Source organism: Carassius auratus, chromosome 5, assembly GCF_003368295.1.
Source record: "Carassius auratus strain Wakin chromosome 5, ASM336829v1, whole genome shotgun sequence".
Classification (NCBI taxonomy): Eukaryota; Metazoa; Chordata; class Actinopteri; order Cypriniformes; family Cyprinidae; genus Carassius; species Carassius auratus.
The window spans coordinates 11,953,949-11,980,760 of NC_039247.1; the positions used below are offsets into that span (position 1 = coordinate 11,953,949).

General features: G+C 35.3%; 2 protein-coding genes across 2 annotated transcripts; both read left to right on the forward strand.

The window, feature by feature from the left end:
• Positions 1–1,713: 1,713 nt before the first annotated feature.
• Positions 1,714–5,001, forward strand: LOC113087613 (uncharacterized). Its single transcript, XM_026255596.1, has 10 exons — positions 1,714–2,165; positions 2,259–2,393; positions 2,482–2,586; positions 2,717–2,862; positions 3,040–3,176; positions 3,262–3,355; positions 3,450–3,782; positions 3,870–4,050; positions 4,457–4,584; positions 4,678–5,001. Exons 1-10 carry the CDS (start codon positions 2,084–2,086, stop codon positions 4,999–5,001), a joined length of 1,665 nt encoding a protein of 554 aa, XP_026111381.1. The 5' UTR covers positions 1,714–2,083.
• A 6,573-nt stretch (positions 5,002–11,574) lies between these two features.
• Positions 11,575–14,494, forward strand: LOC113087628 (membrane-spanning 4-domains subfamily A member 4A-like). Its single transcript, XM_026255602.1, has 6 exons — positions 11,575–11,602; positions 12,282–12,473; positions 12,659–12,778; positions 12,884–12,940; positions 13,668–13,832; positions 14,486–14,494. The coding sequence occupies exons 2-6, from the start codon at positions 12,306–12,308 to the stop codon at positions 14,492–14,494; spliced, it is 519 nt and encodes a 172-aa protein (XP_026111387.1). The 5' UTR covers positions 11,575–11,602; positions 12,282–12,305.
• Positions 14,495–26,812: the final 12,318 nt, after the last annotated feature.

A 26,812-nucleotide genomic window follows, 5' to 3' on the forward strand; every position in this document is an offset into this window, starting at 1 on the left:
TAAAAATGTTTGTTATTTATGATTTAAAATTTGTATTCTAAAAAGAAAATTTCTTAAATACAAAAGATGGCCTTAAAACTTTGGACTTTTATTAAAGCCAATATATAAAATACATTTACATTGTTTCCACTTAACAAATATGTGGACATTAAAATAATGGACAAAATACAATTCTCTGAACATGTACTGTAAAACAGCAATACTTTTTTCTGCAATGTACATGCACACTGAAGAGCAGCATACTGAAATCCTGTGAATTTAAATATGTTGTTGCAAAAAGTGCTGTCTCTTCAGATTTCACATAAGAATTTAACAGCAGAACACTGCACTGACTTTGCATTAACACTCAATCGCAGAATACCGCACTGACTTCAACTGAACACTCAAATGCAGAACAATGTACTGACTTTGCATTAACACTCAACTGCAGAGCAAAGTAGCGACTTCAGCTCTGAAACAGGATGTTGAACATCAGCTGTACTGGCTTTGTATTACTGCACAAAACCCCACTCAAAGTCCAAAAGATTTTTTATCAGGTTGGCCATGTGGACATTCACAGTTGCAGTCTTTTTATGGACAAGTTTCCCCGTCTTTTTGGAGATCACCTTCACCTGGCTGGTCTTTGTCCCTCTCTCTGGATTCAAACCAATGAAGCGCCTAAAAAGCAACGTAGAAATAACATATATTAGGCTTGGTAAATCATGATGAATTTTATATAAGACTATTCGAAGAGGTTTACTCATGATAATAACCTCTGTGTATATTCATTATGAAAGAATGATCTCATTTCAGAGTCCTGACTGACACCTGTGACGAATGTAAAAAGCCACCTCGGAATCAAATGAAACTGACATATTTTTTCTCAACTGTAATGTAACTACTAATTTTATATCTTTATTATTTTACATTAAGTGCACACAACATGTGCATGAACTAACTGCATGATTTGTATTTTGGACATTTCTGCCATATGAGTGTAACAATGTGTATTGATAAAGCACTACATAAATAAAAGAGACTTGTATTAAATATGGATAATATATTTTTTCCAAACATAATATGTATGAGAACAAACATTAAATTATGGTGGTGCATGGTTTATGTTATTGACAGTTCTCTGCTTTCTGTTAATCATTGCACAATTTATATTAAAGGGCTAATTCACTTTGAAATTAAATTTTGATATGTTTTATCTTACCCCAAGGGCATCCAAGATGTAGGTGTCTTTGTTTCCACAGTACACAGCAAATTTCTGGAGTTGAAAATTTAGGAGTTAGGCATAAAAGTGTGAAAGAGTTAGATTTTTGGAGTTTATTTTTTAACTCTGACTAAAGTTTGTGTTATGGGATACTCCTTGGCTGTGTTTTATTTTGGAGTTCATTCATCGGTGTTAAGGAGCGTGTTTTAACACCATGTCTGGAGTTAAATGTTAAGAAAGTGCGCCATGACACGACCCTGGTTCAGCAGCACGAAGGACTGATGGAGTTTTGTACTTCGTCGTGACTCGTGAGGTATGTAAAAGCGTATTTATATACATATTAAAAATATATATTTCAAAATGTTTGATATTTTCTGACGGAGATACGTTTTGTCGTAGCTGTTACGTTCTGTATTGTAATGTCGTGGCGAACTGTTGACCGTTAAGTTAACTCGGAACATGTGGCTGATTTGTGCGGTGTTTTTTTCTTTGTTTTTTTTTTTCTGATGTGAACGAGCTAACATTAGCATCTTTCCTTTCACCATGTTTCTGAAAATGTGTGTTTTTCCGTCAAACTGAAGAGGTGACTCCGCTCAAAAAAACCTTAGTCGACGAGGTAATATCTTGTATCCAGCAGCAGCCTTATGTCTGTAGCATTGCCTAATGTTTTAATAAACTGCAGGGTACCCTGCTAATAAGATACATTTTGAGCCGTGAAAGTGTAGGCCTGTACTTTTTTGAATTGTAACAGCTATGATAAATACGTCTGAGAGCGCGTGGTTTTCAGCTTACACTTACACACACACACACACACACAGTTTCTCAATCACACTAACATTAGTTGTTATGTTAAATAACATGTTTTCTCTTTAATTTCAGGTCAAGATGTTGATAAAAGTGCAACTTGGAGGGAAGAAAAAATATATAAAACTGGAAGAAGTTTGTTTCTCAGATTTTCTTAGTGCAGGTAAGTTCTAAATTTAGTATTTAGTTAATAAAGACTAAGTAGCATTAGTTTTGTAATTTCTTTTGTAAATAACCTGTTGGTATTATGGTTTAGTCCAACAGAAGTTTATGATATCAGAGAATACAACATTGAAAGTCACAGATGACCAGGGCATAGAGGTGGATGAGGATGTATTCCCAGAACTTGCAACAACCAAAGAAATGTGTTTTATCATCCACACTGATGATGGTAGGACATTAAAATAATGTTTGTTTTGTTTTATAGATATTTTCTGAGTTTGTGTCTTGACTCCGAGACAAACATGTGTGCATTTCAGAACTTCTGTTTGCTGAAACATCCAAGAATTCTGTTGACTTCTCAGACCTGACAGAGTTTGGTGCCTCTTCAAATCAGACAGAATATGTTACGCTCACTACTTGTGGTAAGCAGAGATATATATAATGTGATTATTTGGTCTGACCCTGGATATATCCACTATGGTACATAAAAAAGTTTTGCTGAAGCAACTCTTCGATTGTATATGCCTTATACTGTGTTGTTGTGATCTTCAGATTTGACTGTCCTGCAGCAAGGGGTTGTTGAAGGACCCTCCTCCCCAAGTCTGACAGATACATTGTCTGTCTCAAGCAGATTAAGCAGCAGTGATTCTGGATCTCAAATGCTTCAACCTTTAACGGACAGTTTCAGTGCAAGAAATGTATATTTTTTTTTTTACTTCCATACAAATAGATCTTATGCTGTAGACATAATGTTGTAAAAGAAATGCATTTTGAAAGTATTCAATGGTATGTATGGTTATTTGATTAAGATTAATGTTTTTGTTTTAAAAAAAAGTCCAAGTGTGGTTGTAATTTTTCTAAATGTTTTCTTTTAGAATATAAAGCAAATTCTTACTTCAAAGACAGCAGGGATGACTGTGATCAAAGAGTATGAAGACACTGGGAGTTTGAAAGATTCCACAAGGCGGTTAATGGTGAACATAATTGTAGCTCACATGCATGAAAAAGAAGGGTAAGAACCTTCAAGACCTGGCTTTATCATTTAAAAAAAAAAAAAAAATCAAACGATTCTTAACACATTAGTTTCATCTTTGCAGGAGAACTGTTAGTAAAGCAACAAAGGAGTTCCATGCCCTTGGGATTGTGTCCCTGTTCCCATCTTTGAAAGACCCATACTCTAAAAAAGGATATGTAAGTTTGCCTACCGAACCATAAACATCTTATACGCTCTTGAGTCACTGTAATTGTATTATTTTGTCTAACATAAGATACTGCTTCCTCCCAGGAACATTTCTATGACATTCAGAGCAACAAAGGCTTTCTTGAGTGGCGTATAAAGACCGTGCAACGTAAATCCAGAACCACCTCTGCATCACAGAGCAGAGTGGAGCTAAAAGGAGGTCCCACATTATCAAGAACGATTGGAACTATAGATGACCAGCGAATAGGAGATGAATGTCTGGAAGCTGTGTCTCTCCTCAATCACACAACTGACCGTGACTTAGTGTTCCAGAAGATGAGAGAAACTTTCCACTACCGTCAGCAGATTCTTCACAACCCACAGCGCTCAGCTGATGTACTACAAATGTTTCCTCGTTTCTTGGACGTCAAAGGACTGGTAAATATTAAATAAGAATATGAAATTTTATTAAAAATATTATGTTACATTATATGTTTAAACGGTTGGCTTTTGTTTTTTAATTAGATTTTGCAAGACTTCTCACTAATGTTTGGAGCAGAGGTTGCTTCAAGGTTTCTGGAAAAATGGAACACCAGTTTCAAAGAAAAAGTCATCCAGGAGGCCAGGAACCTTAAAGAGACTGCTCTCCTGAAACAGCATCTGAAAGCTGTACTGAAAGAAGGATCTGATACTACTGATGATCCAGGTACAGTCATCGTTAAAATAGTAATGTTTTTACTTGAATCAATTAATCTTCTGGTTAAAGTTTTTATTGATTATTTCCCAAAAAAAATGTATTTCCAAAAGTCTGCTAAAAACACAACACAGTTATTTCTTAAAATTTAGTCTATTACAAAAGCTCATCAGTAAATTCATGCTTTGTGAATGCTGTTCATAACTACTTGAATTAAAAAAAAGTGATGCGTGGAAAAGTCACCTTGGCTTTGGATATGTACAGTATGAAATTTAGAAATTTAGTTTGCTCTCCATCACACAACTAATAACTACCCCACTAATAGTTTTTACTTGTAAATTACACAATCCACGCTGTTAACTTAATGATGCCATAAACAGACTGGTTTGAAATAACTACTGTTATTTTCTGTCTCCAGAATGGGACAGTGACATGGCCTCTCTATTTGTCCTGCTTCATCTTCTTACTCCACAACCAGCTGGAAGAAAGCGGCCCAAGAAGATCAGTGTTGGAGAGGCAACAGATCATCTGGTCAAATTTCATAAGGTTTGTTAAGACTATCCTATTCCAAATATTGTACTTGATGCCTATTTTTTTGTACAAATTGTTTATAAAGGGGACATTTATTTTATGTTTCAGTCATTCCAAAGCCTTGATGATCATCTCCTGACAACTGAAGGAAACCCTCAGCCATATCTTCTCGCCTCAGGGACTTCAAAAGCACAGGTTTCCACCTTTTACATTGTCTTGGACAGAAAAGTTCTGCCTTGTCAATCATGTACATCCTTGGGTGCCTTTGATGAGCTGTTCAAGTCCCATTTTGTTTTCAGTGTGAAGTATGATGATGCTCTGTCCAGTCTGTACACATTTTTGCAGACAACTGTGTACAATATCGATATAAGTACAACTGAGGAAACTCCAAGGGTCAAAGAGCTAAGAGCGAGACTGTTGAACAAGCACTAATTGTCTTATTTAACCAAAATGTTAAGTTGTTTCCTCTGCACTTCATCCTTTTGTTCAGCTTTGCTTTTGTTCAGGCACCTCAAACTAATTCATGGAATGTATCCTGGGAAAAATCTAAGACTGAAATGTGGTCAAGCAGATTGTTGCTTGCAGTTCTCTAGTTATTCTGGATTTAGGAGACATCTCATTAAGATACATTCTTCAGTTGGTGACAAATGTGACCCTCATGAGACCCCTTCCAGTTATGAAAGTGAAGAACAAAATTCTCATACCTTAAATGATGAAATACCTTCTACTTCATCCCAGTGCCAAAATTTTGAAGCAGTCCCTTCAGTATGTACTCACAAGAAAGATATGTGTGCGTCCATTATAGCAAAACTTATGGCAAGTGGTGTACCAAATACTGTAGTTCTTTCGACAATTGAAAATTTGGAGGAATTTGTTGAAGATTTGCAGTCAAATATTAAGGACCATGTCTTAAACTTACTACCAGGTAACAATCCATCAAGACCAGCCATAGAAGAGTTATTTAAAAGTTTGGACAACCCTTTCAGCCAATTGAACTCCGATACCAAATGGAAAAAGTATTTCAGAGACAAATGGGGAGTAGTAGACCCAGTTGAACTGCGCCTTGGTGTTAGGTATGACACCAGACGAAATAACAAAACTGGAACTTATGAACAAGTTCCCGTTAATGATAAATTCATATATATTCCAATTTTGAAAACATTCCAGTTCATTTTCAGAAATGAAAACATTTGTGAGATGATGCAAACATGTACTCAGTCTGACATATATGAAGACTTCTGCGATGGTAGCTACTTTAAAAATCATCCTTTATTTTCGACTAATAAGTTTGCTCTCCAAATTCAATTATACTATGACGAGTTTGAATGTGCAAATCCTCTTGGTTCCAAAAAAGGAATTCATAAAATTGGTTGCCTTTACTTCATTCTTAGAAATCTTGCTCCAAAGGTGAATTCTGCCCTCATGAACATCCATTTGGTATCTTTGTTCCATGCCCAAGATGTTAAGAAATATGGGATTGATGAAATACTGAAACCTTTAATAAGCGACTTGAAAATATTAGAAACTGTTGGGATTGCTGTTCCATTTGCTGAACAACCTGTATGTGGCACACTTGCCCTCATTACTGGTGATAACTTAGGTATGCATAGCATTCTTGGGTTCTTGGAATCATTTAGTGCAAATTATTTCTGTCGATTTTGCTTAATTGATAAATCTTCAGCTCAGTCAGTTTTCTCAGAGGATGACCCAAGTTTGACTTTAAGATCACCAGTACTAAATGATCAGCATTATGCCAGTTTGGTAGACGATCCAACACTAACCTCTTCTTTTGGCATCAAGAGGAAAAGCATGCTCAATACTTTGCAGTATTTCAATACTGGGGAAAACTATGCTGTCGATATCATGCATGATATTTTGGAAGGGGTTGGTCAATATGAGATAAAACTGCTTTTTGAATATCTGATTGAACATTTCATCTCTAAAGAAAGCTTGTTGAACAGGACGTATGCTTTTAATTATGGCTATATGGAAACTAAAAACAAGCCCACAAATATTAATCTTGACTGCGGAGGACATGGAATAGGCTTAAATGCATCGCAAACACTGTGTTTAGTCACAAACATACCTTTGATATTTGGTGACCTGGTACCAGATGATGATTTGCACTGGCGCTTGTTGCTCTTGTTGTTGAACATCATAAATATTGTGTTCTCTTACTCAATCACTGAGGGGATGACCGTTTATTTAAAGCACCTTATTATCGAACATCATAAACTCTTTAAAGAACTGTTCCCATTAAAAAACTTGCTTCCAAAACATCATTTTATGGTCCACTACCCAAGGTGCATTAGAAAGATCGGACCACTCATTCATATCTGGACCATGAGATTTGAAGCGAAACACAAGTTTTTTAAAGATTCTGTGAAGAACTTCAAAAATTTGACAGTTTCGCTTGCAAATAAACACCAGTTTGCAGTAGCATATCATTGGGAATGCTTGTCTTTAAAGACAGTTGAGTCTGGTCCAGTCAAAATGTGTTCACTTGAGACACTTGAATTTTCAGAAAATATAACTGAATCTCTCCATGTTGATTCACAAGCCACTGTCAATCTCACAAAGTGGGTAAGATGTTGTGGTGTTGAGTATCGTGTTGGACTCTTTGTTTGCACGGGTACTGATGAAAACATGCCAGTTTTCAGCAAAATAACCTCAATCATTTTACACAATGGTAAAGTGATTTTTGTTTTGATTGAGCATGAAACATTTTTCCATGATCACTTCCATGCTTTTCAAGTGAGTGAAAACCTACCAAGGAAGGTACTGGTTATAGAAAGGGAAAGATTAAGACATTTCAAATCTTTTGATGCCCAAATGTCATATGGGTGTGATTCACAATTTTATGTTGTATCAGAGAGTTGTATTATCTGATTTCTTATTTAAATGAGTTCACTGTGAATTGTCACTTCATCTGATGTATAAGTGTCTACCTCAGGTTACACAATCCTGCACTACTTTTTTTTATATATATATATACATATATATATATATATATATATATATATATATATATATATATATATATATATATATATCCTGCCGGCTTGATTTTATATAATGCAGTGATGTGTTGACAATGTTTTATAAAATTTTACTAAGCAGTTTTATTTGGCACTCTGTTAGATGCCTACATGTATTAAATTTAAACATTTTGCTGTTAGATTTTACTGTATTTTATGACTGCAGTTAATTTCAAAGTGTGTCCATGCATGGAATTTCTAAAGCTAATGTATGGATTTGCTTAAATAAAAGCAGTTAGTGAAGAGAATGGCATTCAGTGTAGTCATTTTCACATAAAACATTAAATATTAACTCTAAGAAGTGTAAAATTGAATGTTTTTAAGTGTTGATTTTAACACTGGTAAAGGAGTTCATATTTATCTCAATTTCAGAGTTACAGTTACTCACTGTAGGATTAGTATTTTTACTCCAGAAAGTGTTACATTTTAACTCTAAAAAAGTGTTAAAAATTCAACTCCAAGAGCGGAGTTATTTTAACACTGTGCTGGAGTCTATTTGATGGTCACGCATGTACACTCAGATTGAGTTGATTTTAACTACCAGGGAGTTTATTCCAAAGACCAGAATTTGCTGTGTAGTTTCAATTCGGATGTTTTTAGGTCCAGCCGTTCTTGTCTGTCAGTCATATAATGCATGCCTATGGTCACCTCATAAAAGAAAATACACAGGTTCAAATTAAACAGTCCAAATTAAACAATTCCACATCGTAAGTACACATTGATGACCTAAGACATGAAACGAGCGGTTTGTGTGGGAAAACCAACAGTATTTATATAGTTTTTTACCTCTTGAAAAACATCATATCCATGTTGAGGGCATGAGCTTCTTGGTATGCGAGCGCGTTCGGCTTATCCGGGATGTTTTAAACATGAAATGTTTTTTAAAAAATATATGTTTAGGGATGTTTAAAAAGAAAAGAATTGTGTATGCTCACGCGAGAGGCACATACAGCCAGGAGTCGCGCCGGGGCATCAACAAGCCAGTACGCACTCACACACCAAGAAGCTCGTTCACTGCAACATGGATATTATGTTTTTCAAGAGGTAAAAAATGATATAAATACTGTTGGTTTTCTCATACAAACCGTTCGTTTCGTGTCTTAATTCATAAATGCGTACTTCCGGTTTAATTGGAATCTGTGTATTTTCTTTTATGAGGTGACCATAGGCATGTATTATATGACTGACAGACAAGAACGGTTGGACCTAAAAACATCAAAATTGAAACTACTACGGAAACAAAGACACCTACATCTTGGATGCCCTTGGAGTAAAACACATCAACATTTAATTTCAAAGTGAACTAGCCATTTAAATGACAAGCTCTTAACAGATCTGGGAAATAATGCACAATACCAAAACAATATTTACCTTTGTACAAACTCCAGGGTCCTTGAAGCTTCTTCTTGGTACTGTAGATTAAAGATGTAGTAAGTAGAGAAAACTGCAGCTAGCCCTGTGATGAAGCTTTGGTCGACACCTTCACAGATTACATGATTTTCGATGGTGATCATCCATCCTCCAATTGTGGCTTCATCACCGGCAACTGATAAAGACAACAAATTGCAGCTAAAACAGTGTCTAATATGGTCATCAGTACTTTATTCATTGTAAATTAAATAAATTTTCTGCAGATCAGAAGTTGTCATGACCTGGGATGGCTAAAACAATGTTGATGAGGTAGACTGATGTGAGAACCTTGCTTATCTGACACTTACACAGCAGTGTCAGCCGTGGACACGTTAAATCATCAGTTTTATGCAGTTTAGTCTTATTCTTTCCAAATTTATGACCATATGTGTGACACTTAAAGGCTGAAAATTTTGAAAAAACTCTTGTGCACTGAGGGAAACCGCACTTAAAAGTTGCATTAGGCAAAAAACTATGCATCCGCATGTGCCTGACATGCGTAAAGGAATTGCTGCAGGTTTTATTGCAAATATTGCAGATTAACATTTTTTATAATGCAGTCAGCAAATATCAACGGCAAAATAACCATGCTAGTTTAACACAAGCCCTCTTTGAGCTAAAATAAACTAAACTTATGTTGAATGCAAACGTAGCTAACATGTTGCTAATTCAGTACATAATACTCAGAAAAATCTATTTGTTATTAGCAAATAATATAATAAAGGTTAGTACAGTGTAACATTGAAAATGATAAAATTGCATTTACCTCAAGCAAGGAGGGAAAACCCCGTGCGGGAATGCCGTTTATCTCGACCAGTTCAGCTTCAGCCGTTCAGTTCATAGTCGATTCGGGACAAACCTCAAAATTGTTGTGTTCTAAAACTCTTTATCCTTCGTTCTGCAATATTTACGTACACCAGGTGAAAAGATGAGGCTAGATTTGATGATCTTGCTCAGATTAGACCTGCAGGTTTCTCTTCTGAGGAGTTGTGAGCATTTTGAAACAACTTCGGACACGTGACTAGATTTAAAAATACTGTTCTGTACCGTTGAATTAAACAGCAGTTTGTGATTAAAAGTTATTTTTCCAAAAACGGTTTGCATTCACAGTATTCAACTGTATTTTTGAATAACAGTGCTTTACTGTTGGAAAATCCCTGTTTTTTTACAGTTTTTTTTACAGTGTGGTTATAACATTCAACTGTGGGACCAGGCACATTTGTAATGTCTGGAAGTTGATGTTACTGTTGGTTAAAACCAGGTTGTAATGGTACCTAATAAGTGTTCAATTCATCTGCTACATCTGATCTCAGTATCTTCACAGCTACCTGCCTCTAGTGACTAACGTTAATAAATTAAATGATTTTGGGGTTGGTTTTATGACAACCATACCCTGGGAGAAGTCAATTATCTCTACAGTTATCTACAGTATGTTCATGCAGTGTAGCAATCAAAAACCTCTGAACTGTACAAGTACAATACTGCAGTCTGGCTCATGTCAGATGAAGCTGCTCTCCACATTCTTTGACAAGAGTAACATTTCAGTTAGCAGAATGGAAAGGAAATATCAACCACAATGGTAAACTGCCTGACACTTAACTGATGTGAATCTAGGGCAGTGGTTTTCAAACCATGGGTCGCAACACTTCAGGGTGATAAGGTCAATGTACATATGAATGTAACAAAGATTAATAGTCAGGGAACAGGATGCGTGAACCGGCAAATGTAACTTTAATAAAATAAAGATAAATAACAAAATGAAAGTAAACAGCAACCATCTCATAATAGACTGTATGTTTTCAATTTTATATTAAGAAACAATATATTTTTAATAAAGAATTACATAAATAATTTAAGGCCCTTCTCAATCATTTTCTGATAAATGAATATCCACAGAATTATTGTGTTCTGAACATAGACACATCTCTTGGTGCTTTGAAGGTGTGTTGGTTTTTTACCGAGGTACACTCAGTGCAATTCACTCATATACCAAATCTTTATCTGATTTACAGAAATTGTAAAAAAACTTTTAGCAAAATGCTAAACATCTGTACATAAGACTCATTTATACATATTTTGTTCAACTGGGGGGTGGGGGTGGAGATCTCAATGTTTGAGGAAGAAGTACTGTATATTATTTTTACCCCTTTGCATTTTTTTATATGTGCTAATATACCTAATTTGATCACTTATAAATTAAAACTCAATGTTTTGAGAAACATTTTTCATACTTGCATTTCCGTTTAAAGTACTTTGTAAATATACACTGATTATGCATACAATTCAAGTAATCTCAAGTCAGCTTTAATTCTATAACACTTTATCAGCAATAGAAAGAAAATAAAAAAAGCTGTAAAGCAGTTCTAAATGCTTGATACTTGATAGTATCAAGTAAAACTGTAATCAAAGATAATGTTGCCATCAGTCACTATATTTTAGGAGGAAGGACGTCAACATAATCCTTAAAAGTATCAGCAAACTCATATGACTTAAGCTCCTCCTTAGCAGTTCTTCACAGTCCGCACACACAAAGATACACCAGAAGAGTTGTCAGACATCCATTACCACAACTCATTCCACTTCAGGTAAAAATGTTCAGTGAACTTTTTAATTATAAAGCCTATATTTATATACACATTTTGATATGCATAATTTAAAAATAAACATCATATTTTGTTTACTTTCGATTGTTTATTTGTATACTTTGATACATAAAATTCTCTTTAAAGGTTTTGACATTTGTTTGGGCATTCGGCTACAAAAATCAAACTAATATAATGAATTACTTAAAAAAAAATTATAATCAAATGAAATGTGCAAAAATACAAAATATTTGTGAAAAATGTAAACTTTGCATTCTGAACTCTCAGAGAAAAAACACTATGTATTTACATGTACTACTACTGATTATCTACTGACTACTGATTGAAACCAGTCAGCTGTGCACAATTTTAAGATCATTTGCGATTTATAAATGACACATCTGGAAGAGAGGCGTACACACGTGTTTTTGTGTGCACATTCATTTCCTCTGAATCACACTTACGTACTTTTGAGAAATGAACTTTTTTTTTTCAGTTGTAGGTACTGAGTGTGGAAGAGAGGGCTATACATTTACTCCTCCCACCTACATTTGAAAATTTAACCCCCAACCTTTGTGTTACAAGTCCTACTCTCTAACCATTAAGCAACAATTTTCCCCAAAACTCTACTAATAAGATTATTAAATCATATTATTAATTAATGATTAATGATTAATTACAGGTGAAATCCAAAAGTTTTCTTAGAATGGAAAACAGCAATGTCATCACATCTGACAAAGCTACAGTTATCATCCAAGTAAATCCACAGCTGGGACAAGATACTGTTATCATTGATGATGGACAGCAGACCAGAGGAACATATCACAATACAGGTCTTAAAGGATTTTTCAAAGCACAACCAAAGGCACTGGGGGTAATGCATTTTATGAATTCTTCTAGATCATCTAAAATTAGAACAGTCTTTTTTCATTAGACATTTTGCAAAGATGTGTCTTGGTCTGACTCCCTTTCATGCATTAAACATCAATATGTCTTATATTTTTGTGTTTCCAAACATAAATGTTGTGTCATTATGGATAAAACACATCTGCTCTCTAGACCGTACAGATAATGACTGGAGTGATGCTCTTCTTACTTGGTATTGTGCTCACCGCAAGTTTAAACAGATTTTATAGCATTATTGTCATTAGCGGCATCACTTACTGGGGATCTTTCATTGTACGTATCATTTAATGGGAGTTCTTTATTTCCCTTTTGATTTTAATTTCCACAATTAACTTCTAATATTTAACATGTTTAACATGTCCAATGTTTCTTTCTCAGTACATCAGTACTGGCTCTTTTTCTGTTGCTGCGCAGAATAAACTTCATCCGTGTGTGGTATGTACATATAATGTGCTGAAATCAGTGGGTGAGAACTCTTCACTCTGTCACTTCTTGATCTGTATTTGTACATCATGGCATTGCACAACTAACAAATGAGCAGCAGTCCAGAAATCATCTGTTAGTAGTAAAACTCTCATTGTATCTTTAGACTGATAAAAGATTTGACATCAGATACGCAACTGACCTTGCCTTACTCATTATTTTCAATAGTTAGAACCACAACGCCCTTTCAATCATCTGTTCTTTAAGTGAAGACTATATGCAGTCAGATGCAATGGGACTATTGTGTAAATGAACACTGTGGTTTTTCATCCTTAAGCAAAAATAGAAACAAATACCACAACAGTATTTATTTATTTATTTTTGCTTACTTAATATAGCTGCATTTATATTTCCTTAATAGAAAAAAAAACCTTATCACACTTATGATGTTGTTCATATGTTCATGAAAAAAAAAAGATCACCATATATTCTGGGAATAAAAAAATAGCTCAGTGGACTGAAACTAGTATACTCTGTTACTACATAAGAAAGACCTGTTAGTACAGCCAGTGAGAAACAAACTGTGAAACTGTTGTTTCTTCTGGGACATTAATTTAGTTTTTGACACAATGAGACATTTATCCATAACATTTCTTATTGTGCTCATTATTACTTTACATAGTTATACAAGTGTATTCCATTTAAATTGTTGTCTTGTTTAATGCTTTTCTTTCTGTAGGTGAAAGTCTCTCTTGGAATGAACGTGATCAGTGCCATTACTGTAGCGATATCCATTCTTCTGATTAGCATAGGTATAGGACATTTTCCATGGTGGCATAGTTGCTATGACAATAGCTACAATACCTACAGTAGCTACAACAGCAATCACTGTGAAGAATCTAAGGTACTAAATGTACAATTTGCAATATTTGGTTTTAATATTAAAAAAAAAAGTTTTTAAGCTATTTTATTCGTTTAAAAATTCTCCCAAAATGTAGATTCTTATATATATAAACAATACATTGAAAATCTTGGCATAAACTTTTTTACAGTTTGTTCTTCACATAAACATATTGGATGATTTCAAATTATTTGGAATGGCTTTAAATAAATCTTTAAAATATCTTCATTTGGAGAAAATAAAAATCATAAAATGACAAGAAGGTGAGTCAATAATGACGCAATTGAATTGATATCCTGATTTTTGAGATATGTCATCAGAATAAACTCAATATAACTGGTGGGATGTTATTTGTGAAACTGCTTTCATATGTGGGAATGTTGAATGTGTTTAGACATATTATCTGGGGAGCTTTGGAATATTGCTGGTGTTCTCCATCCTTCAGTTCATCATCTCCATCTGTATCTCAGGATTTGCCTGCAAAGCCTTCTGCAATACAAACTCGGCAGTGGTCAATGTGGAATTAAAATAGGTAAATTATAAAGTGGCAATGATACAGTTGCTAAAAGGTTGTCTTTTCTTTGTCTTTTCTTTTCTTTTTTTTTATTGATCATGCTAGTCTCTTGTGCACTAACATATCTTGTCTGTTACTGCAGGGATACTGAGCCACAGTGAGGAAATCCTATCATCCAAAAGTTGCAAGGAATTCATAATTTCTTTTCTTTTTTTCTTTTCTTTTCTTTGCTCTTTTTCTTTTCTTTTTTCTATTCTTTTTTTGAGAGAGAGAATTTATATGTTGTTGTTAGGAATGTTTTTATATTTACATAGGTCTCAAGAATGTATTTTTAAATGCATAAAAAAAGACAGGAAGATGAGTTGATCAGTATTAAAGCTAAAATCTGCAGGAACGATAAACCTCAGAGCTGCATGGCCAGAGTCAACCGCATATTTACATTATTTTTTAAATCCAACATGATTGGACCAATATATATGTCTCTTGAATAAAGGTGACCACTACAAATATCCTCAATCCTGCAATGTTTGTCTCCCATTATTTATGTGATATAGCTATGTTTCCATTAAATACAGTACATTTGCATAATATCCACCTGCTGGCCCTCAAACAAAGGTAGATTTTAACCCCTTCCACTCTGAGGCACATTTTGAATTTCCGCCTACATTTTACATACCCCATTTTAAATGTTCACTTTACATACAAGCAGTAAAAGACATGTAAAATGTTGGTAGCAATGTACACAAAATAGTATGTTGAAACTGTTATGCTGCTTCATATTTTTTGGAACCTGTGTTCCATAAATAAAATAAGTGTTAAAAGGAAAATCATCTTTTGAATAATTTATTCAAAATATAAATTTTCTAACAATATAAAACTTTATATCCATTTAACACATCCTTGCTAAATAAAAGTATTCTGAAGGTTTCTTCAAAAATAAATAATAATAATAATCATTTACTGACCCACAACTTTTGAATAGTTATGTATATTTAACAACTTTTTGTTATTATTTTGAATAAATTCTGTCCTTTTTAACATTTATCAAAGAAACCAGGAAAATATCACAGGTCCCAAACAATATTAAGCAACACAACTCTTTCCAGCATTGAAAAGTGAAGCTTTGCTTCACATGAATACATTTTAATTTAGAGTATATTAAAATAGAAAACTATATAATAGTCTATTATATATAATAGGCCAATTCACATTTTTTTTTCTGTATTTTCGATCAAATAAATGCAGACTTGTTACATTAAAAATCATACTGATCCCAAACTTTTGAATGGCAGTTTACTGGCTATTGGATCTCTAGCTCATGATCAGTTAAATATTTTCCCATTGTGCAATACAAATATATGTTAAGCAAAAAACATTCTAAAAGTGCACGTGAATTAGGCTAAAAAAGCTCAATGTGGGTACTCTGCTGTGCAAAAATTAAAACAAAACATCAAAATAGACAAACCACAGCTCCAAAGATGGATAATTATTTGTGTTCTCTCATGTAGAGCATTTAAACTTGCAACGTCACCTGTGGTGAGAACACAATTAAATTTTTATCTATCTCTGGAGCTTAGGTGTGACTACTTTGATATTTTGTTTGCAATACAAATATGTGCAATAATCTTATACTATTTATCACTTCATATCCCAGTACATTCCTACAACTTTATTTTGTGTGTGCACGCTTTATTTATATTAATACATATGTGTATTTTATTCACACCTTTTTTGATTATCTGTATGTTGATGTTGTCTCTGTACATTGGAAGCTTGTGACACTAAAACAAATTCCTTGTATGTGCAAACATACTTAGCAATAAAGCTCTTTCTGACTTCTGATATGCGTGTACAGTAGGCTTAGTAGTGCAACTACAGTAAATGCATATTTTTCGATTAAAGAGAACTTAGATGGACTGCTTTGGGTGCTTGACACTTCATTGGTCATTTTGTTTTTTATCCTCTTAAAACCCTGCGGCCTCATATGAGGACATTATATTTTTTTGATTTTCTCAGACTGTACATGCCACAGTTTTAGTCTGGATGTCCTGTACAAAGCACATTCAGGGCTTTTCAGAGATACCAAATGGTTGGATGTTTCACCATGACCACCACTCCCTCTCCTTGGTCATCAAAAAAGTCTGAAATTAATTTAGTGACACTTATGGAAATATGATAATATTTTGTAATTATCATTTACAGCTGTCTAATTTTTTAATTGTGTTTCATAAATAAACATCTCAGGAAAATGCTATGGGGTTTTAAATCAAAATATGACTTTCTGTTACGAAACAAAATGTTGACTTCCTACATGCCCTCATATGAGGACACAAGGCATGAGGCATGCGGACTAAAGGGGTATTCATTATGCATTTTTGGAGACATATAAAAAATATGATATATTATGAAAATCTTGACAAAAATACTCCCATTATTACACTTCTTTTTTTCATTACATGTTGCCCCAAAAACACATTAATATCCAAATTAAATTGAGTTTTAGATACAATGTATATAATGAGAAAATCCGCTTATGGTCATTTTACACTAGGGGCTGGACGATTAATCGGAAAAGTAATCGAAAAAGAAATTTAGAACCTCTAACCGACGTAATTTCCCCATGTCAGTTATTTTGATTATTTCCTGTTAATACTTCCCCCTTAAAAGCGTGTGTTGCCACATGATTCTGCCAGTCAGTGGTATAAAAGCAAAACACGGAGGTGAACGCCGCTTCAACACATACACTGTAAAAAATTGCTGTAGTTTCTACAGCAAAATTTTACAGAATTTTACTGTATAAACATTTTACAAGATGCAGCTGTAATTCGCAATGCATTATGGTTCAAATAAGGTTTTACAGTTGTTAACAGTATATTTCCACGTCAACTGTAATTAATTTACAAGAAGCAGGTGTTTCCTACACTAACTTACTGTGGTGTGGCATTATGGGATTGCGCGCGCATCATTCAAATTCAGAAACCCAGCCGACTGGAGCAGCTTGAGAACGATTGAAGATAAGAGGCTTTATTCATAATTCCTGGTAAGTTCACTTAAAGGTGCCATATGCAAAAATTGAGGTAAAAATATCCATAACATGACCTACACGCATCAAAAGAATGAGAAGAAATAAGGGCGATGATGTCATTAAAAAAAGGTAAAGTTATAGTGCTGCAGAGATATCAACCTTAATTAGCATTAGCATTACTAGCCCCGGCCCGACAGGTGTCGTAATACCAGTTTCGGCCATGGGAGGTGGTATGCGTGCAACATAACCACCAGCCAACCTGCAATACACGAATAACTCGCAGGGCGTACCTGAACCTGATGTCAATCGTGTGGAAAGTACAGCCCACTACTTTCGGTTCAGGGAAGAGAGCGGAAGGATAGCTGAAGCCCTTGGCAAGAGACCAACACCCGCTACAGGGAAACAACCGCGCTCGGAATCACAAATCAAATCCGATAAGAATACCAGAGTAAACATCGGCACTGCTTTTAATCGCTGGAGACAACTGATGGACCTGAAAGAAATGAGGTTCGACTCCGAACTTGCAAGTAAGATGCTGTTAGTATTTTGCTAGAAGTTTGTTTTATATGTTTGTGTATTTGTTTTCAGGAAGTTATAACATAGAAATGTATCGAAGGCTGTTCGATAAACGTGCTAATGTTAGCGATGGCTAACCGTAGCTGCGTTTTATAATTAGCTAGCTATAACTTAACGTTACCCATTTTATTATATAGGGCTGTGCATGTCTTTACTCATGTACATCTAATCAGTAAAGACGCTCCTGTAATGAGAAGTATATCTCCAAGCACGTGTGTTCAGATCAGGATTGCCAGGTTTTCACAACAAATCCTGCCCAGTTGCTTCTCAAAACTAGCCCAATCTCGCTTCCAGAAGGTTCACCGATAAAACATTGCTTCCCGGGGTTAAAATATACGTTTTTTAGCAGGGTTGCCTTGGTATAATTTGCATTTTAGGGGCTAAATATCACGTTATTTGTATTGGGGTCGCTGTGACCCGTGGACACGAAAAACAACAACCACAGACTTGGAGTGTTTTACTGATGAGTGGTGCATGAAAATCGCATTTGATTTTTTGCACAGTCCTATTATTATATCATAAATAACCTGCTCTGTCTAGTCTGTTGGTCTCCGTGTCCTCTTTGCTTTGTGGTTTTTCTGTGCATGAAAAAATTGATGTGTGGCGTGAAAGCGTGTGAAAAGAGTAAATTGCGTGTGTCTCAAGGTGAATGCTTGAGAGTTGGCACATTAGTTCTCAAGCAGAATAAAGGACAGGTTGATTATTGCTGTTTAGCGTTTGTATTAATCTATGATGTGTCCCTGTTTGCGTAAAGGGACATAAAAAATAAAAGTGATACGTGGACCAAGGTGTCTGGGATTGTTCATTTTAAGGAAAGGATCCTAATATTTCTTCCACAACAATATTTAATGAGGTTAACTTATAACTCCGTGTGATTAGTCTGCACGAGATCAACAAGCTTGTTTTCTTTACGGCCGCTTTAAATACAAAATAAGCTTTCGATCTACGTTAGAGCGTCAGAGCGCTCACAAATCTTTCTGCAGCGTCGTGAGCAGAGCGGCAAGAGCGATTTTTGACGCTCTAGACGCCGGCGGTGTGAACGCACAGTTAGGCTACGGCTATGGCTGTAGTGTTGTTGTGAAAGTAGGGGCGGAGCATAGAGACTATGCCGTTTCTCGTTTGTTACTCTAGAGTAGACCAATTCACTTTATTGAGGCATACTGCCCCCATCTGGTATGGAATGTGGAGTATGACTTGATTTTTTTTTGCCAAACAATACAGATGGCACCTTTAATTATACTTAAGAAATATAACCCTTTATATTTATTTAAGTTAATCTATAAGCTATCTCATGTCACAATAGCCTCCTATCCTGACATTTAGTGGCCTTGGTAACTTCTGTGCAGTAAACTGGGAATTGCTATCATAGCATACGCCAAATGTTCGATTTTTGGAAGTAAAATGTTCTTACTGAGAGCATTTAAAAGTAGTGTTTACCTAATGCGAACGATTGTCATAGTAACTAACATTACTATCTATATAAATAACTGACAAAGAGCAAAATGTGAAATTTCATTCATTTATATGTGTTCAACTATCCCATATTGACTTGACGCCTTAATATAATAAGTGAAAGACATCTTTATATGCCCGACTGGACAAGTTAGCCTGATTAAAAAAAGAAAAGAAAAGAAAAAAAGACCGGTGTAACAATATGACCTTTGTAATCATTGGGAAGAAGGAGGCGGGAATCGGCGCACAATCAAAACATTTTAATATTCAAAATAAACACAAAACGGCGCACCAGCCCCTCACGGACGACTGGTGCGCACAAAATAAAAAGCAAACATAAAATAATGTCCCAGGCCTGGTCCTCTCTCATCCTTCACTATAGTCGCTCCAGTTTTATATCCTTTCATCTCCTACGTGGGACTCGATACCGACGGTGGGGCTCAGGTGCAGCTCATCTCCAATCACTACACCTGGCCTCACTCCTCGTTCCCACGCCTCTCGGCCCCGCCCCACTCGCCACAACCGGTTACTCGCGCGCTGTGCTCTGTGTGCACGTGGAGAGAGAGCCGCGTCTCACAGACAGCAACACTGAACTGAGCTCTCGTTTGCAAAGTTTTCCTTTAAGTTCCTCCTGCACCTCAACGAACAAAAACAAATTGCAGTTTAAACAAACAGAAAAGGATGTTTAAGAGCCCACTTCAGCACCGCTGTGTTTTGGTGTTCAGGGTTCACGCAGAGAGAGGCTTCTCAAAACACTTGAACACCGAATTTGTCTGTTTTTGCTCTTGTACCGACAAATACATAAAAAAATGTGTGAAAATACCCGTCTTGGATAGTATGTTCTAAAAAACTGTCAGTTATGTTTTAAGTTAAAGTAAACAGTTGAGAAAAAAAATCGTATGTGTATTATATTGGATGCATTCATTGTCTCATAAAGTGACCGCGCCTAATAGGGTGCCGCGTTGCATTCTGAGACGTGGCGGGCATGTTGATGAATAAATAAACAGAACGAACATACAAATTAAACACTTTCAAACAGGGCCCACTGGTACAACCTGAACTGGGGCCCCGCAAACCCCAACTACGGCCCTGTTTACAGTAGAAACCTTGTAAGTGAACTATGAAAAGAACTAAACAGAAAAAAAAATAATTGTTTATGAATCGTAATTGAGGTAAAATGTTCAATTAATCGAGGTTTTGATTTTAGGCCATAATTGTCCAGCCCTATTTTACACACATTTTGCAGAAAGAATCGTATTAATCATCTTAAAAAAAAAAAAAAAATCAGTTGTTTTTGCCTTTGCATGTTCAGTCTTTTCTTTTTTTTCTTTTTTGAAATTGAGTCCCGATGTCCTCATACCGAGGACATAGCATAACTTATGAAATATATATAAAAAATATAAAAATTATTCTCTAAACAATGGAAAGAAACGGAAAAAAATAACTTTTTTCTTGGGTCTTAAGAAGTTAAGAATGATATTCAAAGTCAAGAATATGCTGGAAGTTGCTTCCCTTAGATAAAATTCACGTTTTCTTGCGTGGCTGGATGCTGGAATCACGTTGTTGCATTCACTCAAAACTGGGGCCTGTTTCACAAAGGAAGTTAAGTGATAACTCTGTTAACCCTGAAATGAGGGAAACTCTAGGTTTACTGTTTCAGAATGGGAGGTTTGTCAAACCCGAGAAAGCAGGGTAAGTCAAGCCCGTTTCTGAAAGTGAGGTAACTTATAATCAGAGTCAGTACCATAGTAACTTACTCTATGATCCTAACCTGGTCAGGAGCAGGTCTTCTTCGATAAACCCAGAGTTTCTTTGGGTCTCCTCCCCCTTTTTAAACACTGCTTACTAAGTGTTTTTTTTTCTTATTCTTTTTTTCCCCCCAAGTATACATATATATTTGAAAAAAAAAAAAAATTAGTAATGATTGATTTTCTAGAAAATGATATAAGATACTTAGTCTTGTGGGAATCTAAATTAGGTCAATTTTACTTCAGTAAAATTATATGCCAGTATGGTAATAAAAATAATCTTAATTCACTGGAAAACAAGATTATTCTGAGTGTCTATTACTAAGTGCAAATCTACTGTAGCTTTGCTCTCCATGGAAATATAATGTTAAAAACGACACGTGAATAACGGCTTCAATGGTGTATGCTGTAATGTTTTGGGCACGGAAAACTAGCTTGTAACGCGATTGATTGGGTTAGAGTCTGGCTTTTGCCGAGCTCGTTCTTCTCACTTTTCCCATCACATGTGACATTAGAATTTATTTTCAATAAAAATAAACAAAATGTTCTAAAAGTGGAAGAAAAGTGCCTAACGAGTGTTTAATAATGGAACACAACACGGAACACAACACTTATCATTTCGTCGGCTCATCCTACAAACATCTGTAGCTGATGAAAAAATCTTCCTGACGCACACATGCACAGAATGATCTGAAGACAAAAGACCTTTTTAACATTTCCTTCTATTTGTTCTATACTCTGTAGCTGAGCCATCATTTCTTGCCTTTCTTGGTTATATTTCCCACATGATATGAGGATATGTTCCACCGTCTCCTTTTCCTGACAATAATTACACAAACGTGTTGGATGCTTTCCCATAGTATGAAGGGTGCTATTTAAGTTACTGTGTCCCATTCTTAACCTACTTAAAATGACTTTCTCTTTTCTGTTTCTTCCCTTACCTTTAATGCCACCCACTCTGTTTTGTAATGATTAATAGTGTCTTCCTTTTGTTTCATTTCTCCACTACTGTTGCCATTTCTCCATTATTTCATTCCAAACTATACTCTTTTCCTCTGACTTAGCTAATTTGATATGTATTTCAACATTTCCCTTTTTTACTGCCTTTTTTGCTAGTTTGTCTGCTTCCTCATTTCCTTGAATACCTGAATGTGCCGGAACCCACATGAATGTAACATTTTTCCCTTGTCTGATTGCTATTGTGTAATTACATAAAAATGCACAAAGTAGGCCCTGATGATTTTTAGCTGTGCCTGCTTCAATGCTCACAAGTGCTGATACAGAATCAACATATACTATAAAATCTTGGTTACAGTTTTCTACAATCCTCTGTACTGCTATCATGATGCCACACACTTCTACTGCATATATACTTAAATAGTCAGATGTTCTTTTTTCTTATTTCTATCGTGTGCATAGGCACAGTCAATCCTAGACCCGTTGCATTTCCTTCTTTTGATCCATCTGTAAAAATCTGAATATACTCCTTATATATGCACTCCCTTCTTCTATAATACTCAGCTACTGTGTCAGATGACTTATCACTCTGTCTAGTAATCAGTAAATCTTTATCTACAGTACTTTTGGGTATTCTTATATCCAGACTGGTCTATTTGGTGATATATTAGTTTGCTCAAAATCTTTGTTATTTATTCCCATATCTGTTGCTATTTGATCTCCTGTCCATCCAAAGCTTTCTCTGTATTATTTTTCCTTCTCCCAGCTAGCTTGCAAAACCTTTTTTGTTGGGTGGCTGTCCCAATGTCCTCTTAAGTTGATCCAGTAGTTAGCTGCTAGTTGGTTTCGGCGTAACTCATGGCATCTCCCCAGCTTCTACTTGCATTGCACATAATGGTGTAGTTCTTACTGCTCCTATACAAATTCTTAAGGCAGATGGGAGTTTTACTTACTCAAACATGTTCTGAGGGCAGAAAGGAAAATGGTTGGTTTACAGATTCAACCAATGAAATTGAAGCAGAGGTGGAGTCAGGAAATTTGAACATGTGGAAGAAATACTTCAGACAGATATGTTACTGACACTTTGTGGGAGGCATTTATTACAAGGTAAGTACATTTACCATGTATTTTCATGAAAAAAATTCACATATCTAACATTTAATAAGATAATTAGCAAACAAAGATGCACAGAACAAGTAATCATGGACTAAATATTATATAGTATGCATTTTCACTTGACTGCTTCATCAGTTGATTACACCAAAGCTAGTTATGAGATATCTGGAGTAAAACATGCTTTTCCAATGATTCCATGCTATCTGTGAAACCGATATGAGCGACAAAAGACCTCTCCTTGAAATTAGATCAGTCAGTTAGCGTTAGCATTAGCTTTAGCACTGCTCTCAGGGCAGGAGTACTCAATATTGATATTACTGTTATTTTTAATGAACTGTGTGCTGCTTACAGGGCATGAGTATTCAATATTTAAATGTATACTATTTTATTCTATTCAAATTACTATTATTTTACTAAACTATGTGCTGCTTTCAGGGCAGGAGTACTCTATATTCATATTACTGTTATTTTTACTGTTCTATGAGCTGCTCTCAGGGCAGGAGTATTCAATATTGTATTATGTGCTGCTCTCAGGGCAGGAGTACTCTATATTCATATTACTATTATTTTACTAAACTATGAGCTGCTCTCAGGGCAGGAGTATTCAATATTGTATTATGTGCTGCTCTCAGGGCAGGAGTATTCTATATTCATATAACTGTTATTTTACTAAAACTATGTGCTGCCCTCAGGGCAGAATTACTCAATATTCATATTACTATTATTTTACTCAACTATGAGCTGCTCTCGGGGCAGGAGTACTCAATATTCATATTACTGTTATTTACTAAACTATGTGCTGCTCTCAGGGCAGGAGTACTCTATATTCATATTACTGTTATTTTACTAAACTATGTGCTGCTCAGGTCAAAAGTACTCAATATTCATATTACTATTATTTTACTCAACTATGAGCTGCTCTCGGGGCAGGAGTACTCAATATTCATATTACTGTTTTTTTTACTGTTCTATGAGCTGCTCTCAGGGCAGGAGTACACAATATTCATATTACTATTACTTTAATAATCCATGCGCTGCTCTCAGGGTAGGAGTACTCAATATTCATATTACTGTTATTTTAATAAATTATGTGCTGCTCTCAGGGCAGGAGTACTCAGTATTCATATTAATGATATATTTACTGTTCTATGAGCTGCTCTCAGGGCAGGAGTACTCTATATTCATATTACTATTATTTTACTAAACTATGAGCTGCTCTCAGGGAAGGAGTATTCAATATTGTATTATGTGCTGCTCTCAGGGCAGGAGTACTCTATATTCATATTACTATTATTTTACTCAACTATGAGCTGCTCTCGGGGCAGGAGTACTCAATATTCATATTACTGTTATTTACTAAACTATGTGCTGCTCTCAGGGCAGGAGTACTCTATATTCATATTACTGTTATTTTACTAAACTATGTGCTGCCCTCAGGGCAGAATTACTCAATATTCTTTTTATTATTATTTTACTATACTATGAGCTGCTCTCAGGGCAGGAGTACTCAATTTTCATATTACTGTTATTTTACTAAACTATGTGCTGCTCTCAGGGCAGGAGTACTCAATATTCATATTACTGTTATTTTACTAAACTATGTGCTGCTCTCAGGGCAGGAGTACTCAATATTCATATTACTGTTATTTTACTAAACTATGTGCTGCTCTCAGGGCAGAAGTACTCACTATTCATATAACTATTATTTTACTAAACTATGTGCTGCTTTCAGGGCAGGAGTACTCTATCTTCATATAACTGTTATTTTACTAAACTATGTGCTGCCCTCAGGGCAAAAGTACTCAATATTCATATTACTATTATTTTACTCAACTATGAGCTGCTCTCGGGGCAGGAGTACTCAATATTCATATTACTGTTATTTTTACTGTTCTATGAGCTGCTCTCAGGGCAGGAGTACTCAATATTCATATTACTATTACTTTAATAATCCCTGCGCTGCTCTCAGGGTAGGAGTACTCAATATTCATATTACTGTTATTTTAATAAATTATGTGCTGCTCTCAGGGCAGGAGTACTCAGTATTCATATTAATGATATGTTTACTGTTCTATGAGCTGCTCTCAGGGCAGGAGTACTCTATATTCATATTACTATTATTTTACTAAACTATGAGCTGCTCTCAGGGAAGGAGTATTCAATATTGTATTATGTGCTGCTCTCAGGGCAGGAGTACTCTATATTCATATTACTATTATTTTACTAAACTATGAGCTGCTCTCAGGGCAGAAGTACTCACTATTCATATAACTATTATTTTACTAAACTATGTGCTGCCCTCAGGTCAAAAGTACTCAATATTCATATTACTATTATTTTACTCAACTATGAGCTGCTCTCGGGGCAGGAGTACTCAATATTCATATTACTGTTTTTTTACTGTTCTATGAGCTGCTCTCAGGGCAGGAGTACACAATATTCATATTACTATTACTTTAATAATCCATGCGCTGCTCTCAGGGTAGGAGTACTCAATATTCATATTACTGTTATTTTAATAAATTATGTGCTGCTCTCAGGGCAGGAGTACTCAGTATTCATATTAATGATATATTTACTGTTCTATGAGCTGCTCTCAGGGCAGGAGTACTCTATATTCATATTACTATTATTTTACTAAACTATGAGCTGCTCTCAGGGAAGGAGTATTCAATATTGTATTATGTGCTGCTCTCAGGGCAGGAGTACTCTATATTCATATTACTATTATTTTACTCAACTATGAGCTGCTCTCGGGGCAGGAGTACTCAATATTCATATTACTGTTATTTACTAAACTATGTGCTGCTCTCAGGGCAGGAGTACTCTATATTCATATTACTGTTATTTTACTAAACTATGTGCTGCCCTCAGGGCAGAATTACTCAATATTCTTTTTAATATTATTTTACTATACTATGAGCTGCTCTCAGGGCAGGAGTACTCAATTTTCATATTACTGTTATTTTACTAAACTATGTGCTGCTCTCAGGGCAGGAGTACTCAATATTCATATTACTGTTATTTTACTAAACTATGTGCTGCTCTCAGGGCAGGAGTACTCAATATTCATATTACTGTTATTTTACTAAACTATGTGCTGCTCTCAGGGCAGAAGTACTCAATATTCATATTACTGTTATTTTACTAAACTATGTGCTGCTCTCAGGGCAGAAGTACTCACTATTCATATAACTATTATTTTACTAAACTATGTGCTGCCCTCAGGGCAAAAGTACTCAATATTCATATTACTATTATTTTACTCAACTATGAGCTGCTCTCGGGGCAGGAGTACTCAATATTCATATTACTGTTATTTTTACTGTTCTATGAGCTGCTCTCAGGGCAGGAGTACTCAATATTCATATTACTATTACTTTAATAATCCCTGCGCTGCTCTCAGGGTAGGAGTACTCAATATTCATATTACTGTTATTTTAATAAATTATGTGCTGCTCTCAGGGCAGGAGTACTCAGTATTCATATTAATGATATGTTTACTGTTCTATGAGCTGCTCTCAGGGCAGGAGTACTCTATATTCATATTACTATTATTTTACTAAACTATGAGCTGCTCTCAGGGAAGGAGTAT

Coding starts and splice junctions, on each gene's coding strand:
- LOC113087613 (XM_026255596.1), top strand. CDS start 2,084: ATGTTGATAAAAGTGCAACTTGGAGGGAAGAAAAAATATATAAAACTG. Junction 2,394..2,481: donor TATCATCCACACTGATGATG/GTAGGACATTAA, acceptor TGTGCATTTCAG/AACTTCTGTTTGCTGAAACA. Junction 2,587..2,716: donor TGTTACGCTCACTACTTGTG/GTAAGCAGAGAT, acceptor TGTGATCTTCAG/ATTTGACTGTCCTGCAGCAA.
- LOC113087628 (XM_026255602.1), top strand. CDS start 12,306: ATGGAAAACAGCAATGTCATCACATCTGACAAAGCTACAGTTATCATC. Junction 12,474..12,658: donor CACAACCAAAGGCACTGGGG/GTAATGCATTTT, acceptor TCTGCTCTCTAG/ACCGTACAGATAATGACTGG. Junction 12,779..12,883: donor CTTACTGGGGATCTTTCATT/GTACGTATCATT, acceptor TTTCTTTCTCAG/TACATCAGTACTGGCTCTTT.